We start from the raw sequence: 20,317 nt of genomic DNA on the forward strand, positions 1-20,317 counted from the left end.
GTAAATAGTTTCCTGCTCTCAGGTCACATATTTTTCGTATTCAGAAACTAAACTCTTATCATCCATTACTGCGGAATACCATTTTCAGTCGTCAATAAACATGAAAAATTAACGATGTGACTGAAAATTAAAAAGGAAAATGTTTGGCGTAAAATTAGTATTTCCTTTAAGTCGTCGTTTTTCCTCCTCACCCTTCATAAATTAACATAAAAGCTTTCTATTGACAAAATTTTTTAAATTAATAATTTGAAAAATATTAATACACATAATTGAAAAAATATATATACAAAATTTTTTCATTTAACATTTTACACTACTGCACTATTGACCTCAAGAAAATATCAAAAAAAATTTACGACGTTATTATTGTGAAATATTTTTATTCAAATATTTTTTGTAAAACAAATATTTAAATAGACTATTGGATACAAAAATTTTGTAGATACAAAACCGGTAAGAAATATGTTAAGAACTTATATTTACATTAAATAGAAAATACACACACATATACACACATTAAATACAAATTGCAAATTTCATATCTTTTTGATTTTCGTTAAAATATTCTGAGTATAAAATTTTAATATCCCCGGATGGATAAATTAATAAGTCATATAATGAATTGCTTTTTACTTATAAATGGCTTTGAAAACACTTTCAAGGCTTAAGGTTATTGTAATTTCAGATTTTTAATTATGATGTAACATTGAATATATTTCTAAACAACAAAGAAATTTCAGTTGAAATAAAATGTTACTACCATTAACGTTAACCAATTTTGACAGTCATATGCGTTATTACGTAATAATTGAATATGTAAATTCATATGCGTGTATGTGTTTTCATCAAGAAATGTGCCATAATTTAGTTTGGTACACTTATTGTAAATGTTTTCGCTGGCATTGAATATTTTTTTTTACGTTCAATAAATACAGAAGGTGTGTTCTTTTCATAACATTATGATTGAAAATGATGGATCAAGTCTGACTGTAAATTTATCGATAAATTATGAAAAATTATAATTTCATATTATTTCCTCTTGAACCAGGAGGATTGGGTTTTGAAAATTGAAGAGTTTTAAAAAATATATTCAATATTATTGGTTTGTAGTACTTTCAATTGTATTATATATAAAGCTTGACTACTTTATAGGCCAGTGAATATAAAAGTAAAAAAATAAATAGTTTAATTGACGACATTAATCGTGAAAAATTAATATTATCGTAAATTAAGGTTTGGTTAACGATAAAAAACCTTAGGTAATAAATAATAAGTATATGTAATTCAATATATGAAAGGACATATTACAATGATAAATAATATCAGGCGATATTGATGGAGAGCCGAATTCATCGGTACTAAATGAGGGTGAATGTAATAAAAGGTGACAAATGGGTGACATCATTTATTACGAAATATTTTTTTAACTTTCCCTTAAAAATGTAAACATTTATTGCGTACTAGCTCTTGCCGGTGTGTTTTTCCTAAGAAAAACACACTTACCTAAGTAAATAAGGTTAATTTGACCAATTTTATAAAACAGAAAGCAGAAGATAGTTTCATTTTTTCTAACATTTTTGTTTACAAGAGGATTTAAAAATGTAAATTTTTTTTTGTTCTCTACGGCTCTTTTTCTATTTATTTTATTTATCCCTTATTATTTTTATAGTTTCTATCTTCCTTTAACTATATTTTGAATTATATTGATAAATTTTCAAACATAAACATCATAAGTGTCAATTTAATTATTCTGTTCGGAAACCAGCAAACGTAATGTACAGAAAGAAATATACATTTCGGTTTTCAAAAACTCAAACACGGATCGTGCTTGATAAGTTTTCGTATATGGTAATATACGAGGCGTATATAACTTTGTTACATTGCACGTTGGCAATCTTTGTTCCCATGGCTTGCGGCGACGCGTTTACCTTGAATTCAGAAGATTTACTGTAACGGACATATTTCGTTCATGACAAGAATTTTTAAAATACCGCTTTGTGTATTTTTATAATTCCTATTTCTTTATAAAATATTTTTGTAATAAAAGCAATAGTTCTACAATTTCAACGAGAAACAGTGAGCGTAGTAGTGAGCGAGGTAGCGTCAAGATATGATGATAAAAGTTATTATCCAAAAACAAGACCACTATATGTTCCTTTTGCTTTTAGTATATAACCAGAAACAATTCACTTCGTAGACAATCGTTGAAGAGTTTCTCTCGAACGTTCATAACTTCATTAGTAATTACTGTATAAGGAAAGTTAAATAAGCTTTAGTTCTGCTCTAAAGTGGATAAAAATTCATTTTTATTATTATTTTAATATTTGGTATTATTTGAATTTAAAATATTTCCTCAAATTAACACTCATTTGGACAATATTGCTATATCGTTTACTGCTCGAATGTATGAATAAATGTACGAATGCTCGAAACATATAACGATACTTAACACATATTTTTTTGTTTCAGGCTGACCATGCAAAATCTGCTTAGCATAACATTAATAACCATCACAGCTGACATTGTTCATACGCAGAAGGGTGACATAAGAGAACATCAAGGCCCACAAACATGTGGCGGAAGATTAAAGGGACCCGTTGGTATTATCCAAACTCCAAACTTTCCTAATCCTTTCTCGGTTCCAATCAAATGTCGATGGATAATTGAACACGACATAGTAAATGGGACTATATCGATATATTTCACCCAACAGTACACAACTAGCGGATTAACTTTTACTGAATACATGTATTACGATGAATCGTATAAATTGGGTGAACGGAAAGCACTCACCGTTACGGAGGAGAACATCACTAGGAATAACTGGTTACAGGTAAGTTTGCATTCAGTGTTTTCCTCATACTCAATTGTATAATATAATCCTAACCCATGTTATTTATTCTCATTAATTTGAAAATATATTCTACTTAACAACGTTTAAGTTTATTTTCCATTTAATGTTTTCATGATTCTTTTCAAGCTTTTATAAACACAATTTTCTTTTAAATCCTGCGTTTCCTCTATCTAGAGTTTCTATTTCTACTGTGGTTCCAGTACATTAACACTTCCACTGGAAAATGTTAAAGCGTATCTAATTCTATTACATTCTACTTTATTATACGCCGGGATAAATAAACTTAACAAAAAATGTACACATAGAAAAACTTGTATCTTTTCTTGGTTAGAAAATAAAAATTGTCAAAAGGTAATTTTTCAATCGTAAATTTTAAACGTTCTTATTACGTTTTGAAATTTCTTATAGTTTTGATCAGTCATACTTCAAAGTTTCATTGGAAATCTTTATAGACAAAATAAGTTTAAGAATAGTTGCTCATAAATATGTTTGTTCAAATAAAATAAAACTCTGGTTCCCAGAAGTAATAAATGTTTAAAAGTGTGCTATTTCACCCGACAGACCTTGTCCTGTCAATCAAAAATATCAGGGAGTTGAGTGAGAGATGTAGTTCGTTTTTAAAACCACAGATCATGGATTTCAATAATAAAATCTTAATTAAGGATTAATAAAACAAAAAAATCAACCTTACTTTGGGATTAGGAAATCTTCTAGGGCAAGGGAAATAGGTTAAGATTTTTAAATATATACATTTATTATATATATATTAAGCCTCTATAACTTTCTTAATTTTACCAAAATGGATTCTGGAAAAACAAATTTTATTACATTTCCTACAAAAATATTCACGTGACAACATTAATTATAACTACTTCAAAATTGTCATTTTCACCTCAATAACATTTTCATACTTTGCAATCCTCAAAAATTATCGAAACAGTTGAGGATTGGATTCAAAAACTTTTAAGAGGAAAATTCACTTGTTTTTTTTCTTTCCTGTGCTGTATTATTTCTTTTAAACACGGCTTCTTATTTGGAAGATAAATTTGAAATTAAATAAATTACTTTGTTTAACTACCTATTCATAATATATTTTATAGTTATGAAAAATCGTTCAATATGGAATGCTCCCTCAATCAAAAAATTAATTAGTTTCGTTTAAAACTCTATCCAACAATTTATTTTTCTAATTATAACCAAAACATTCCCCTACTTTTAATAACCTTATTCTTAAGGATTTCTAAAAAAGGAGGCTTTTAGGCTTATGGATAGCACAAGCTTCATTGAAGTTATCCTTTTTTGTTGTAATAGTTTTTTTTTTACTGAGACGTGAGCTTTAGGTGTTAGATGTTTATCAGTGTAGTCTTATTACTAAAAATTTGCTCTAATAAGGACTGCACATAATTTAAAAATCATTTTGCGTAATGTAATAAATGTCATTAACAACATTCATAGGAAAATTAAAATCTTATTAAGAAAACTCTGAAAAATTATTTTTAAATAGTCAATATTAAGCCTGAGCATAATTTTAATAAGAGTTTCTAAATTATGTCCCAAGGAAAGCGTTTATAAGTCTAAAAGAAAATTCAAATAACGAATTACAGGACAAAGTTGTTCCTAATTGCTTTTCACCTCACGTTTTGAGGGTAACGGTATTCGAGGAGAAATCAAAGACTATGAGTATGGTAAATGGGTGCATAAATTCATATTTAGAATTTTTGTAATGTTTCTATTATATAGGAGAAAAGATATTATAGTCCTTAATAGGATGCGATTGATTTCATTTTTGAAGTCCTTAGCCGCTAATAACTAATTCTTATTTCCAGCCTATTATAATTTTTATTTTGTCTTTATAGTTTTTTTAATTTGAGGTCATTGCAGGAGGTGACTCCTAGTTTTTGATGGGTTACTTAGTTATGAGTAATTTAGAGGTAGCGCTTCTTTATTTAATCATATTATGTGCACTTTAGTTTATTGATTTATTTCTAACAAATTCTTTCTGTTCTGGAGTTTATCTGATTTTCTTAAGTGAGGCACTAAAAAACTTTGAATTACATGTTATCCGATCGGTTCTAAACGTGTTGTTTTTCGTGACGTAGACCATATAGAGAGTCCTGACTTTTAAAATTTGACCTGGATTTGCGAATAACACAAATACATATTTTTTGAAAATATTTGATTTAAAGAAAAAAATAGAGATCATGGATTTTAAGATGTATATGAGCTATGTCTTTTCGATAGTGCGATAATGTGGTGTGAATGGGACGTATACTGGATGGATGGATGGATATGAATTCAATCATTCGTAATATAGCATCCAGAACAGTGCACTAACGAATAAATTATAACAAGGCTAACAGCGAAAAAATGACGCAAACGTCGCGTCGTATCAAAAATATTGAATACAAGAGTTAACTCCAAACCATTAATATCATTAAAAAGATTTTATATAAGTTTACATTATTAAGCTCATATATGTTTGGGTTACAATTATGACGATAGAAACAGTGACGATTGTTCCTCTGTATACTTTTGTATATTAGTAGTCACAACAATGTCGTACATTTTCCATTTAAATCGCGTATTTTTAATTCTAATATAAAACTTGGCTACCAACATTAAAATGTAAAGAATATGTATGCGTGCATAGAGGTTGGAAATTCATTTTCTGTGTAACTGTTTACAAGTAAACACATAACTTTGCTTTGTGTGGTACAAAAATTTAGTAACGTTAGCAACATTTCATTCCTTTGTTCATAATAAATAATACAGAAATATGTTTTTAACGAAAAAATAAGAACGTCTTCAGTGAGTAAATTAATTAGGCGAGGAGAGATATCGAAACCTAAATAATTTTAGTTATAAAATCACTTATATATTTGTATATAACAAACATTAGTGTTAAAACTTTACATTGTTTATTTTTCTGTGAGAGATAAAACAATTCCACATCACATTGTTTTCAAATGGGTTATAAATTCCTTAGCATTATTCAAACTCCATTTCATTTATCTGTGCTGAGCACTCAGAACTGTATTTGCGCTGGAATAAAATTTTATATCTCAAGTTATTGATACTTTAGCGCATTACGTAATTTTACTTGATGGTTTCAATAATAAGAAATGGGTAAACATTGTATAAGTGATATAGGATTTTAAGAAAATTACATTAACTTGAAAAACTAGATTCTACATGTTAAAAATTGTTTAATTTTTCATATATTCCATTATATGCATAATTAAATTTTGATTATTTCAATTTCCTTCGTAATAAATTTATTTTAGAAGGATTAATTCTGATAGATACGAGGATTGAGAATCTTCAAAGCAACAACAATTAATAAAAACGCAATTTTGTTCGAAATTCTGTAATACTTTATAGAAAATGTATATTACTTAATATTAAACAAGATGGTGTGGAAAAGTTTTAGTATTATAATTAATTTTGCTATTGTATACGTATTGTAATCTGTTTAGCGTCCATTAAACCTAAATAGTGTAATTTTATAATGTTAACGTATTGAGTAAGTACTTTAAGTTATGCCTAGTGGAACACTAAGCTAGTTTTTTCTTTGTAAATTTTATTTCAAATGTTTCAATTAACACACATTATCTTCCTGTAAAAGTTAATTTTGTTGACAAATAAGTGTTAGAATCGGTAATAATTTCGACGTACCCTATAAGTTTAATAATAATACCCATATTTTTTCATTTTATAAGTGCGTCACTCACATCGTAGAAAATAAAATTGCTCTAAATAGTAAAAAAATGTAAGGATGCATACTAAGGGTAAAGGTTGGTAAAATGCTTTTGCATGAATAAGTAAATATTACGGAGCGCCGTTGTGTGAGTTCCTATTTACGTGACGTTACCTGGAGAATACATTATTCTTTTGTTCACATTTAGATTTATGTAGGGCTAGAAAAAAATGATATAAATATAACATTTTATATCTGTTTATACAGCTTTGTAAATATTGTTATGTGTTTACTGGGATTGAATTTATTTATGAATGAAAAAAGATTTATTTTGAACCTGCTTCGTATTTGGTTTGTTAAAATTAATGATATCATTATGATAGTTGTTGCTATGAGCTTATTGCATTTTTTTATTTTCTATATTCATATCATAGTCATGAATTAAAGCAAATATTTTTATAGAGCGTTCAGTCCTTAGTCCAATTAAGCGGTAGATTTAATTTTATCAATTCTAGTAAGATGTCGTAACGATTGTTGTAATATATTATTTATTGAAAACTATTTTTATATGTTAAATTATATGAAAAATCACATGTTTATTTTATAAGTATTAACATATCAGTAGTTTCTGGCTTAAAATGGTTAAAAAAAGGATACCACTTTCCTATTATTTCGTATAAAAAAATTTAAAGTGTGCGTTTTCCAACAAACAGGATTTAGGGTTATAACATTTCATTAATTTATTTTCAAATAATTATATGTTATTATTGAGTTCAATAAAGTTGTATCCAATCTATACTTGTCTAATCCTTATGTCAGATGCAATGAACGTTAAAGGCTATTTGTTTACGTGCTTCTGTCTGCCAATTCCAATCAGAAATGTTCCATTTATCAGATCGATCTTTTATTATTTGTTTGAAGAGGCACGTCTTGTACTTGTAAGAAGATAATTAAAGGGAACGATTTTCTTTATTCACACGAATCATTTATCCTATCATCGAATATTCTGAATTTATTGTACACTACTATAGATTGATGGGTGTATTTTAATTTCATCTATATAAGGTTTTGTTAAGAACAGATGTAAGAAATTATTATATTTTATATACATAATTACAGTTGAGGATTTAACTTCAGACTTATATTTATCGAAAATTAAATAACTTTTTATGATAATTCATATTATGATTCATATTAAAGTACTTAATATTTCATAATTCAGAAAAGTTTCTTTGATAGTTTGTTATACATTAAAAAGTTAATGTAAGTTGAATGGCATTCGATATTAGAGAATACAAAATAAATAACATGAGACGCTTATTTCTCTCTACGTTTCTAATAAGAATCCGTAATTATAATGTATATCTCTTAACACTTTAAGTTTTGAGAGCATCACATTTCTTATTCTATCAGCCACATATCTAAATGTTACTAAAAATAATTAGATTAAAATTTTTATTCACGCCAGTAAAAACATGGATTCATAATATAAAAACTATTGCATTATCTGTGGAACCATAAAAAGGGTAACAAGCACAACATGTAACTTATATTCAATTGACCCCTATAATGTACTCAATACAAGAAGTAAGTTTATAAAAACTTTGAAAGCAGTTTTCTAAGTTATTTAAACAAAATATAACATAAAAAAAAATTATTCAAGTAAAGTATATAAATGTATAAATATAAATGTAATGATTACGATGTAAAACAATAAGAATTTCTTATTTGGTCACAGATAAGTTTTTGAATTCATCATCATCATAAGCCTATCGGAGCCCATTGATGAGCAAAAGCCTCTTCTCACATGGAGAAGGTTAGAGCATTAGTTGCTCAAGACGGGTTGGCGATTTCAATCTTATAATTTGAAATTATAAGATCAGGTTTCCTCACGATGTTCTTCTTCACCGTCCGTCAGTGGTGTCTGAATACTTTAGAAAGTACATATGACTCGGAAAAGATCACGTTTGTGCTTGCCAGGTTTCGAACCCGCGCCCTCACGTATGAGACGCGGGCCTTTAACCTCCAGGCCACCACGACTTTGTGTATTTGTTTTCATAAATTTCAATTTAAATGAATAGTCTTATTACTTATTTTGCTACAATAAATTATTACAACCTGTTAAGTTATGTTTGTGGTTTGGTTGTTCTATATTCAATTTGATTACAAGTGATATTTAAATAATATATTTTAAATTACATATAATAAATAAATTTTACAGGTAAAAAAAGAAATCGTTGGAGGTAGAGGACAAATAACAAGACCAACTGACAGACATTTTCATCTCGTCTGCCCGCTATCATGGTTGCTTCAAAGTAACCGAAACGTCGGGAGTATGTAGTTTAAAATAATAGAAAATCGTTATCCTTAACGGGCGATTTCATCCAGATTACCTTTTGGGTATAGTACATATAGAGAATGAAGGTGGATTTAGATTTATTAAATAATAATCATCAGAAAAGCATATACAATGTCCGCACATAAACAAAAATATTAATATTTACAATATAATATAGGCATACTTTAAAGTATTTTATAAACACTTTTTTTTTTAGAATATCTCTTCGACAAAAGTTGTCTCAAACACTTTATTATTCCCGTATGCGTTCTTTTTTCTTTTTAATCTGAATCAATAGTATGACAACAGATCTTCATAGGTTTATCCAGTTCAATAGGTTTTTATTTTTTACATGTACCCAGATGTCTCGGGTTTTTGTTAATAATCTACTGCACTCTTTAAATATATGCAACTTTCACTTTGAAGTACAATTTAAAATACAAAAAAAGAATAAAAAAACTGAGGTAATATTAGACAAATAAAAACTCTGAGGAAGTAACGCTATGTATTATTTATGTACTTATTCATGCAAAGCTAAATTGCTAACCTTCATACATACAATGTATCACCATACCATGTATTTTCGGGGCGGCATATATTTGTCCCATTGTAAAAAATGATGTGCTGGAATCAAAATAGATTGTCTTAAAACTTTTAACTATGTCAATCTGCCAATAAAAGTCTTGTTTAAATATATGTTTTATCTACAGTTTAAAGTCTCAAAACAAACGCGCGGGCAGCAAATACTTAAACAAATTATTATAAATTCAAATATTTAGGGAATGCAAATATCTCGTTATTCATTTTATACTTTAGAGGTACTAAAGGTACGGTAAGGAACTACGTAATGGTAGTGGTAGTGTAGTGATCATAAAAGATAACTTTTATCAAACCAAATTTTTCGACGATCAAAACGACGTCAAACACGATGAAACACTTGTTTTATTATGACAAAATTGTAAAAAAAAAAATTAATTATTATATGATTTGAATTTTATGTTTTATATATTGTTTACAAATCGGAAAAAACAGAAAACCTAGATAATCTCCTAAACCAATTCACGTATACAACATAAATTTTGTACCTTTTCCAATTTTATACTATTTTTATAATATTCACATTCGCACGTAACGCAAGATATCCGATAAGATAATTCAATGCACTGTTTCATATGACATAATAAAGAACGAAAAAATATTACTTTTTTCAGATTCTTTATAACAGCATAACTTTGCCATCTAAGTATGCGTCAAAAATAAAAATCTGAGTATTGCTCTGTAATATACAATTAAATAAATTTGGTTTCATTACCTAATATATAAATTAATAAATATAATATAAATAAATTAACAAGGTGATACATAAACAGTTTAGATTTTTCGAGTACAAAAAATTACATTTGAATGTTATCATTATACCTATTTCTATAAATAACAAAGCGTCTATTAAAATTAGTCAAGAAGAAATAATTCTGTTTATATTTTTGCAAGCATATTCTTAGATTTTTAAAATGTGACAATTAGAAAAGAACAAGACATGTAGTAACAGAAAACTTAATTCCCTTCTGTTACATTTATAATAAGAATCAAAATAATATTGCCATGATTATATATTCTGTAAGTCTGCCAAGGAGTAACTTCAAGATGTTTGAATAGAAATATTCAAAAAATTATCTAAAATAGGAGATAACCTACAATTTTCTTGTTTTTTAATTAACCTCAAATATTATCATTAGAATTATATAATTAGCCTTAAGTTATATCTATTCGCAAAAATATTTTTCGCAAGAAAATTACTCCTTAAAGGCGTATAAGGAGCTAAAACCAAAAGCACAAAAAAATGTAATTCTTCCACATTGGGTAACGAAAATAACGAATTCGTTATTTTATTTCTTAGCCCAATACATAGACGAGCTTTAAAACTGAGGGCACACAAGATGAAATGCTTTTTAAATATTTCCAACTTATATTATTATATCATTCTTTTATTTATGAATGTTATTGTTTTGCTTAATTAATTATCCAAAAGGTCAATCTATAATCTAGAAATTGTTTAATATCAAAAAAAATATTATTAACTATTGAGTACTGAGGTTTTCTTAAGTTTCTTTTTGTGTATTCTTTTTTTTCTGAATTTATTAAATACAAAATCAATTATATGTATATACTTGTCGTCCTTTTAAACTAAAAAAATTAAAACTAAAAAATACTCAAAAATATATCAAAATTTTATTTTCTTTACTAATAAACTAGCTGGTTTTATATGTACAAATTAGAAAATCAAGATAACAGAATGGTATGGCAAATTGAAATTGAAACCTGTTACAGTATAATCTTAACGTATATTAATCAAGCTTAATTACTATACACAAATTGCAAGGGTATTCTGAGCATCATTATATTTACACTACTATCCTTATTTACCACAGCAATATCAATCTGTATTTTATAACTACCAGTATTTCTTTTTTGCCTTTGTATTGTTTATAATCACACAAACAATACAAAGGCGAAAAAAGTTTGGGTTGGGCACATTTATTTTACACAATTACCCAAAACGAAAACACATCCTACTAAATTCTGTTCAAGGTGGTGGGTGTGATTAAACTTGGACTTCAAGGACATACTTGGAGGTCGCGGTCAAACTTTATAATTGGTACGAAAATGTTGCAATACCTGCTACTGGGAATTCAAACTTCAGAGCTAAGAAAGTTTTAAAATTATTTCAATTTTGTAGAATTAAGGTTTGTCACGTCTCACCTGGTACATTTTATTTAAGGAAAATAAAAAGAATTTTAGAAAAAGGTTACATCAAGTAGTGTTACAGTTTTATAAAATCGATACGTTAACGGGAGATGTTACTTTGAAATTTACATTCTTTTCTTTTTATCTTTCTGTTTTGTTTATACAAATACACGCGTTGAAAATCATATCACTTACCTTCATAAGTCTACAATATTTGAAAATGAAATACAATCATATTTCGTAACAGCTCCAAAGTTATACAAAGACGGCATTTTATTGGATCATTTAAACTTGTCTTTATTGTTATCGACAAGTTGTGATTCAGTCGACTATTGTCAACTCTGATTCATTTGACATTTTGTTTGTTTGACTAATAGGAAAGAGCGTCTGTGGAATTGAGTCGCCTTGACGCGAATTTGTATTGTTAACAAAATATTTTCTGTGCCCTGTAATATTGTTTTACAACTAGCACTGGTCACAGATGATGTTTTTCACTAATGTAAGAAATTAAGGCGGTTTTTAATCTGAGTGTATAATTAGCAATAGAAGATAAATTGCAACCTGTTTTTTTTTGGCTCCAATTTATTATTATTAGCACTACTAATTACTTTTATATTATTACGGCCTCAGAAATTAATAAATAACTAAAACCAGTACCTTTCAATAATTCTTTTTAAATCTATTTCAACTTGAAATATAAATCACCTCTTATGTAATAAGAATGAAAACTGAGAAAAAGCTATATAACAAACGTAGATTTTCATTGTCATTTCTCATTAAAAAGTAATACTGGAATTTATGTGCAGCTGAGCTCGCTTGTTCGAAATGTACCATCGATTTTCTCTACTTAAGAGATCTATTTTACATACAAGCAGATAAACAAACTTTCTAATATATTAGAAAAACAGGAACGACTTCAACCTATACCTATGCAGCTACGTCACAGTTATTTTGCTGAACATCTTGAACCCCATCTCCATTCAAATTGTTAGCAAAAGTACGATTCAATATTTAGAATAGTTTAGAAATGTAGCAGAAATATTAGGCATGCATGTTAGACTAGCAATGAAACTGTTTAAAATGTTTTTAAACATAGGTATACGTATACATATTTAAAATATCTCATTATGATTATAACACATAAAAATTGTGTACTTTATTCTTCTTCATAGCTTTTGAGGATTTTTCGGACATGCCCAAAATAAAAAAAATATTATTCTCACATCCAAATATTAAGTATTAAATTCGAAACGCATAAAGAAATATTACATATCTGTTATCACTTCTACACAGAAATGTTACAAGTTTCTCGTAGAACTTTTGATGAAACCGTAGACTATCTACAGCTGCCATCTTAATCAAACGCCGTATTGATATTAGTCTGCGGGCCTCTACTGAGTAAAATTAGTTCACATTGAATAACATTCTATATACTATTAATTATATTTATTACAAGTTTTTTTTTGTGTATGTTTATTAGAAGTAACTTGTAATAAAACTTTTTATTTATCATAGATAAAACTAATAAAGTTAATAAAGTCTATTTCAATCTCTATGTTACTTCTATACTTAAAAACAAACCTTCAATTTAAAATAGTCTTATCTTTAATTAATTTGAATCAAAATAAAATTTATTGGTCAGCACCTTTATAATATTATCTAGTAATCAAAAGTTTGTACTCGATCATCACATATTACTGAAAGTAATAAATTTATACAAATAAATTTTTTTTGGCCCCATCTCAACGCTAGTAGGGCTCTTACCTGTACCTTAGTAAACAGTGTTATTTAATTAAGCCATGTTATCCTAGAGTTTGCCTTTACTTTGATGACAAATTGCGTAATTACTATCATATGATAATTAATTGCTTTAGATTTAGGAATAATCCAACAGGTTTCATATAAAAAGTAGGTATGTAAGTTCCGGCATGTAAGATACATTTATAAGTTTCTCCTTCTGTAAATTCACAAAAAAGCATTTATCAAAATCCACATACTTCACTATAAACATAGCTAAATGAGGATATTTACACTTGAATTGTGGTAGGTTGTATACTATTTTGAAGGATTGATGCTTTTTCGTTTCTGCTTTTCGTTTGCTTTCGTGTTTGTTAGAAGTTGTTGTGAGTGTGGTTGAGATGATGAGTGAGAGAGAGTATGATGGTGGGGGGGGGTTCCCGGGGGGAAATACCGGGTAAGGAGATGAAGGAGAGTGTGTTTGCGGATGACTCAATGTCATCGCGCCCGGAATCGGTGTTAGGAGCCAAACGGCTGTTCTCGGACGTATCTGGTTCCGACACCGAGACCGGGGGTGGGATGTTTCGGGGTCCGGTAGTGTCGGGAAGGCGGGGCCGCGGCCGTACGCTGGCGAGAGCCCGCAAATTTTTAAGGGAAAGGAAGGAGGAGGAGTCGGAGGCTGCCTTGGACTCCTGCCTCGAAAAGAGGCTCCGAAAGGAGAGTGACGGGGGTGGGAAGGCGAAGGGGAAGGGGAGGGAGGTCCCTTTGGACCTGCAAGCAATGGGGGCGGAGGCGATAAAGGTCGAGGCCGAGAAAAGCCTCGACCTTATCAAAGAGTTGGTGGGAAAGAGTAGAAACCTCAAAGGGGGCTACTCGTCCCGAATTATGAAGGCCTCTGCCTTCCTGAGGGAGTCCCTGGATGCGCTCGTATCGCGCACCGAGGCTGAAGAGACCCACCGCCTCAGAGCCGACATTGGTCGGCTCCAGAGGGAGAACGCGGGTCTCAAAGAAGAGGTACGCGCTCACCGTCTCCAATACGAGGAGATGATGAGGGAGAGGGCGGCGGCGGTTAAGGCAGGTGGGCCGGTCGGCCAGGACCAGCTTCAGGCGCTTGAAGCAAACATCGCCAGGTTGGTGGGCAACCTGGTGGATGGACGGCTGACCGCGTTGGAGTCCCGGCTTAGGCGGGAAGAGGTCGCCCGCCCTCCCCTGGCGGGAGATAACTCGGCCGTCGCCGTGGCTGCCAGAGCGGCGATCCGCCAGGCGGCCATACAAAGAGGGGCCAAATCCTTAGCCCCTTTACCGGCGTCACCGGCACCGGTAATATTAGTGTCAGAGGATGATTTCCCTTCCCTCCCTGCGCCCTCCAAGGGGAAGGCCAAGAAATCAAAGGGGGGGAAGGAGGTTGCCTGGACCGCCTTCGGTCCATCCACCTCCGGTGGAAGGGCTGAGGCGATAACTGCCGGGGCCGGGGCCGTTGCGGCGGGGTGGACGGAGGTGGTCCGCCGCAAGGCCCCCAAAAAGAAGGAAGTGGTGCCGGTACCCAAAACACCGGCGCCACAACCAAAAAAGAAGGCGGGCCCTAAGGAGGGCCCCAAGAAAGTGGCGCTCCCACGCTCACAGGCCGTAATGTTGAAGTTACGGCCTGAAGCAGCGGCTAAGGGGGCGACCTACTTGTCGGTCCTCTTAAGGGCCGAGAGGGAGGTAAATACGAAGGAGCTGGGTATCGGGCCCCTGAAAATCCGTTCATCGGCAACAGGGGCCCGCATCATCGAGGTGCCCGGCTCAGCCAGCGCGGACAAAGCCGACGCTTTGGCCGCTAAGCTGAAGTCTGTGCTGGCGGAGGAGGCGGAGGTGTCGAGGCCCGTGAAATTCACGGACGTAAGAGTAACGGGCCTCAACGACGCGACGACCGCGGACCGGCTGATAGCCGCGGTCGCGCAGGAGGGGGGCTGCACCGAGGCCCAGGTCAGGGTTCGTAGCGTGCGACCTGGGCCTCGCGGCACAGGCTCCGCCCTGGTGGAGGTGCCGGCTGCGGCGGCTAAAAAGCTGCTGCAGCTGGGCAGCCTGTCAGTCGGGTGGAGCCAGGTGCGGCTCTCGCACATGGAGGCACGACCCAAGCACTGCTTCAAGTGCTTGGGAACGGGGCACGTCGCGGCCGCGTGCCCCAGTCCAAAAGACCGCAGCGGTTTGTGCTACCGCTGCGGCAAGGAGGGCCACAAGTCCGCCCAGTGCTCCGCGTCACCGCGCTGCGCTGTGTGCGCTGACGCGAGTAAGCCGGCGGACCATGTTATGGGGGGTCATTCGTGCCGCCCCCCATCCACCCGTGGGAAACTCCCGGCCCAGCCACAAAGGGCGGGGGTTTCGAGGCGGGCGTCGGGAGCTGAGATGTCCGAATAATGGCTGGACATCTCAGTTTCCTGCAGGCCAACGGGAACCACTCCGCCGGGGCTCAGGACCTCTTCCTGCAGTCCATGGTGGAGTGGGCCGTTGACGTGGCGGTCATAGCGGAGCCGTACTATGTCCCTGCCCTACCTCATTGGGCGGGAGACAGGGGCGGCTCCGTGGTGATCGTCACGCGGCCGGGCGCCGTGCCCCCCCTCGCAGTCAAGGCGAGGGGCCACGGGTATGTGGCGGCGGTTCGGGGGGAGATTGCCATAGTCGGGGTATATTTCTCTCCGAACCGCGACCTGCCGGCCTTTGAGAGATTTCTCGACTCTCTCGGGCCGGTGGTAGGGCAGTTAGCGCCTCTACAGGTGGTTGTGATGGGGGACCTCAACGCCAAGTCCACGGCGTGGGGAAATCCCCTCACAACACCCAGAGGGAGGGAGCTGGAGGAATGGGCGCTAACTGCCGGGCTGTCCCTACTCAACACGGGGACAGTCCAGACGTGCGTGCGACGGTTGGGAGGTTCAGTGGTAGACGTCTCGTTCGCCACTCCGACCATCGCACGCAGAGTGGAGGGATGGAGGGTTGAGGCAGGAGTGGAGACGCTTTCGGACCACCGCTACATACGGTTCGAAGTGTCTGCCACTCCTGCCGGTCGCCGGAGTCCAGCGTCGAGTACCTCGTCGTCCCGGGAGAGAAGTCGGTTCCCGCGTTGGGCCCTGTCAAGGCTCAACCGGGAACTGGCTGAGGAAGCGGCCGTTGTCGGCCGCTGGAGTCTCCCGGGGAGTGAAGAGTTGGGGGTGGACGAGGGGGCTAGTCGCTTTGGGGACGTTCTCCATAACATCTGCAGAGCGGCGATGCCCCCCGTTGGACGTCCACCCCCGCGGGGTGCGGTGTACTGGTGGTCGGACCACATTTCCGACCTCTGGGTCGCCTGCAACGGGGCCAGGAGGGCATATACCCGGAGCAGGCGACGCCGCCCCCAGGACGAGGAGCGTGATGGCCGGCTGTACAGGGTCTACGTGGCGAAAAAGTTGATCCTGCAGCAGGCCATCTGCCGAGCCAAAGAGGCAGCCTGGCTGGAGCTGGTGGAGGGGCTCGATCGAGACCCCTGGGGCCGACCGTACAAGCGGGCGCGGAACAAAATCTGCGCCCAGTCGGCCCCCATCACGGAGGTGCTCCAGCCGGCTGTTCTGAGGGGGATCGTCGGGGAACTCTTCCCCGACGCCCCGGCGGGATTCACTCCCCCCAGAATGGCTCGGCAGACGCTGGAAGAGGGTGACCGCGTTCCGCCCACCGTCACGGAGGCTGAAATGGAGGCGATTCTGGCTCGCCTCCAGAGTAAGAAGAGCGCACCGGGTCCGGACGGGGTGCACGGGAGGGTTCTGGCCCTCTCCCTGGTGCACCTCGGAGGAGCCCTCAGGGAACTGTTCGACCTCTGTCTGAGGTCCGAGCAGTTCCCGAGGGCCTGGAAGGAAGGCCGGCTATGCCTACTTCCGAAAGGCAGCCGGCCTCCGGACTCGGCTTCGGCGGTGCGACCGGTGGTTGTGCTGAACGAGGCGGGGAAGGCTTTTGAGAAGATTATAGCCACCCGTCTCGTTCGGCACCTGGAGGAAGGCTCGGGAACGGGACTTTCAGAGTCCCAGTTCGGGTTCCGAGCCCACCGGTCGACCGTTGATGCCCTCAAACGCCTGAGGGCGGTGACAGAAGAGGCGGAACGCAGAGGAGAGGTAGTGTTGGCGGTGTCGTTGGACATCGCCAACGCCTTCAACAGCCTCCCACACAGCGCGATACAGGCGGCACTCGTATACTTCGGAGTGCCCCTGTATCTGAGGAGGCTATTAGGCAGCTACCTCTCCCAGAGGAGGGTGGCAGTCGAGAACCGGAGGGGGTCCATAGAGTGGTGGACAGTCGACAACGGCGTTCCACAGGGTTCGGTATTGGGACCTGTCCTGTGGAACGTCGGGTATGACTGGGTCCTGCGGAGCCGCCTCCTCCCCGGGATGGGTGTCATATGCTACGCTGATGACACCCTCGTCTTATCCCGGGGACGGAGCTACAAGGAGGCGGCGCGGCTGGCCGAGGTCGGAACTGCTCTCGTGGTCAGCCGCATAGAGAGGTTGGGGCTTCGGGTCAGAATCGACAAGACCGAAGCCCTCCTCTTCCGCGGGACTGGGCGGAAAGGACCCCCGCCGGGTGCCACCCTCCTCATAGGAGGAGGGAGGGTCAGGGTGAGCCCTACCATGAAATATCTGGGGCTCACCCTTGACGGAGGGTGGACCTTCGTGCCCCATTTCAGAGAGTTGGTGCCGAAGGTCATGAGGACGGCAGGTGCGCTGGGGAAATTCCTCCCGAACCTCGGAGGTCCCAGCGCAGCTTGCAGGCGGCTATACTCTGGGGTCTGTCGGAGTATAGCCACGTACGGTGCTCCCGTTTGGGCTGATCGCCCGATGAGCCGCGGGGTCAAGGCCCTTCTGCGCTCGGCGCAAAGGGCGCCCGCGGTGAGGGTGGTTAGGGGGTACCGTACGGTCTCCTGGGCCGCAGCGACGGCTCTTGCCGGCGATCCGCCTTGGGATCTTGTGGCGTCGGTTCTCGCCGAGGTGTTCTCTTACGTCTCGGGTAGGAGGGCTCTCGGAGAGAACCCTTCGACAGAGGAGATCCGGGCGGTTCGCCGGCAGGGGGAGTCGCGCCTTATGCGGGAGTGGGGGGAGGACCTGGCGGGCCAGCCGTACGGTAAACGTACAACGGCTGCGCTCCGTCCGGTCCTAGAGCGTTGGATGAGGCGGAAACGCAAGCCTCTCACTTTCCGTCTGACGCAGGTTTTCACCGGGCACGGCTGCTTCGGTGACTACTTGTGTCGGGTGGCCAGGAGAGAGCCGGAAGGAGGCTGCCATGAGTGCGGCGCTGCGGTGGACTCAGCCCAGCACACCCTCGAGGTGTGCCCGAGATGGGCTGCGCAGCGCCAAGACCTTGTGGCGGCACTCGGCGGAGTGGGCTTGTCGCTTTCGAGTGTCGCGGAGAAGATGCTCGAGAGTGACAGGTCCTGGATGGCGGTGTCCTCCTTCTGTGAGACGGTCATGTCCACGAAGGAGGCATCTGAGCGGGAACGGGAGGTTGCGGCTGATGCACCCTCCCTCCGCAGACGACGGACGGGGGCACGCCGGAGGCGATATCAACGCCTCCTCCAATAGCGCCCCTGCGCCCCGGGCTGGGGTCGGGCTGGTAACCCGGCTCCTGTGAAAGCCCGGCGTCGTCGGGGCGGTCCTAATTGCCGGGATCGCCCCCTTTCTCCGAGGGAGTAAGTCCGGTCTTTGCCAGGACCGGCCAGTCGCTGGTGTGCCCTGTCGCTGACAGATCCGGGGTGCACCAACATAGCGGCCGATGGCTTTCGCAGTGGTTTTAGTGAGTAGGGACCTGCCCAGGTCGAGTCTCACACATCCTCTCCGGCCCCACCAAGGCCGGTGAGACGGCTCGTAAAAAGAGTTTCCCTGCGTCATCAAAAAAAAAAAAAAAAAAAAAAAAAAAAAAGGATATTTACACTTTTGTTTTTTGTCACATATTCTTTCATAGCAAATGTTTAACTTATTTATAGGTAAGAAATTTTCACAACCAACAACTTAGACTAGAAAAGAACAGAATGCTTTGAAATTTAACTTACCTTGAAATCATAAGACTGTAATTTTTCATCAAAACAGTGGATAGCTTTTTGTTGAATAAACCAAAACGTTGACTTGGCAATTTTAAAATGTCACACTAATTAGTTTTATAAAAAAAAAAACAAAATCAAATATTTACGAGTTTATTTAATTACTAGTAATTTTATGTACTCATTATTTCAATAACAATGTAGAATAAACACACACTTTACCATGAATTGATAAGGAATTAGTATTAGATTTTGATTTAGGTGCAAAACATAGGACAAAAATCCTTGTAGCGACGAAACTACGCTTTGAATAGTAAATCGCCGTCCGTTATTTGAATGCTTTATTGAATTTCTATTAAGTTTAAGTATTATACTTTATTTATTCAGAAGTAGTTATCATAGACAGAAAAACATACAGTTTATCGTTCGTTACTAAATGACTCCTCTTAATATTAATTAAATATTTATGGCTACCGTTCGCCGCAAAGAAATCAAACATTTTTTTTAATTTTGTGAATAAAAAAACATATATGTACATAAATAACCAAATTCAATACAAATATAAAAAGTTATATATTTAACCGAATCACATACAGATTTGCATTAAATTAAAGGTTGAGGAAATCTCATTGCTTCAGCTGTTACTTAATAGATTCATACAAATTTATGCCTAATGACATTTCATTATAAATTTTATACAACGATTTTATAATTTACAACAATAATTTGAATAAACACTTATTTTATTATCAGGGTTGGAAATGCTTAAAGTAAAAAATTCACTTTAATTTAATCATTTTTATAATAATGACCTGATCTATATTTATTACTAACACACAAAAGATTATTTCAATTCATTCGCCCACGTATTACTCATATGACACCTGATTAGTCAAACGTATAAAGGGTTCG

At 37.3% G+C, this 20,317-nt stretch overlaps 1 protein-coding gene across 4 annotated transcripts in view; it reads left to right on the forward strand.

Moving 5' to 3' along the window:
• The window catches only part of LOC116773247 (uncharacterized), a 222,593-nt gene that overhangs the window by 155,192 nt on the left and 47,084 nt on the right, over nt 1–20,317 (forward strand). For all 4 annotated transcript variants that reach the window (XM_061528402.1, XM_061528399.1, XM_061528401.1 and 1 more), the window contains exon 2: nt 2,470–2,833. In XM_061528402.1, coding sequence (XP_061384386.1) covers nt 2,470–2,833 — 364 coding nt within the window. The remainder of the gene's footprint in view (nt 1–2,469; nt 2,834–20,317) is intronic.

This window comes from Danaus plexippus, assembly GCF_018135715.1.
Source record: "Danaus plexippus chromosome 18 unlocalized genomic scaffold, MEX_DaPlex mxdp_20, whole genome shotgun sequence".
Lineage (NCBI taxonomy): Eukaryota > Metazoa > Arthropoda > Insecta > Lepidoptera > Nymphalidae > Danaus > Danaus plexippus.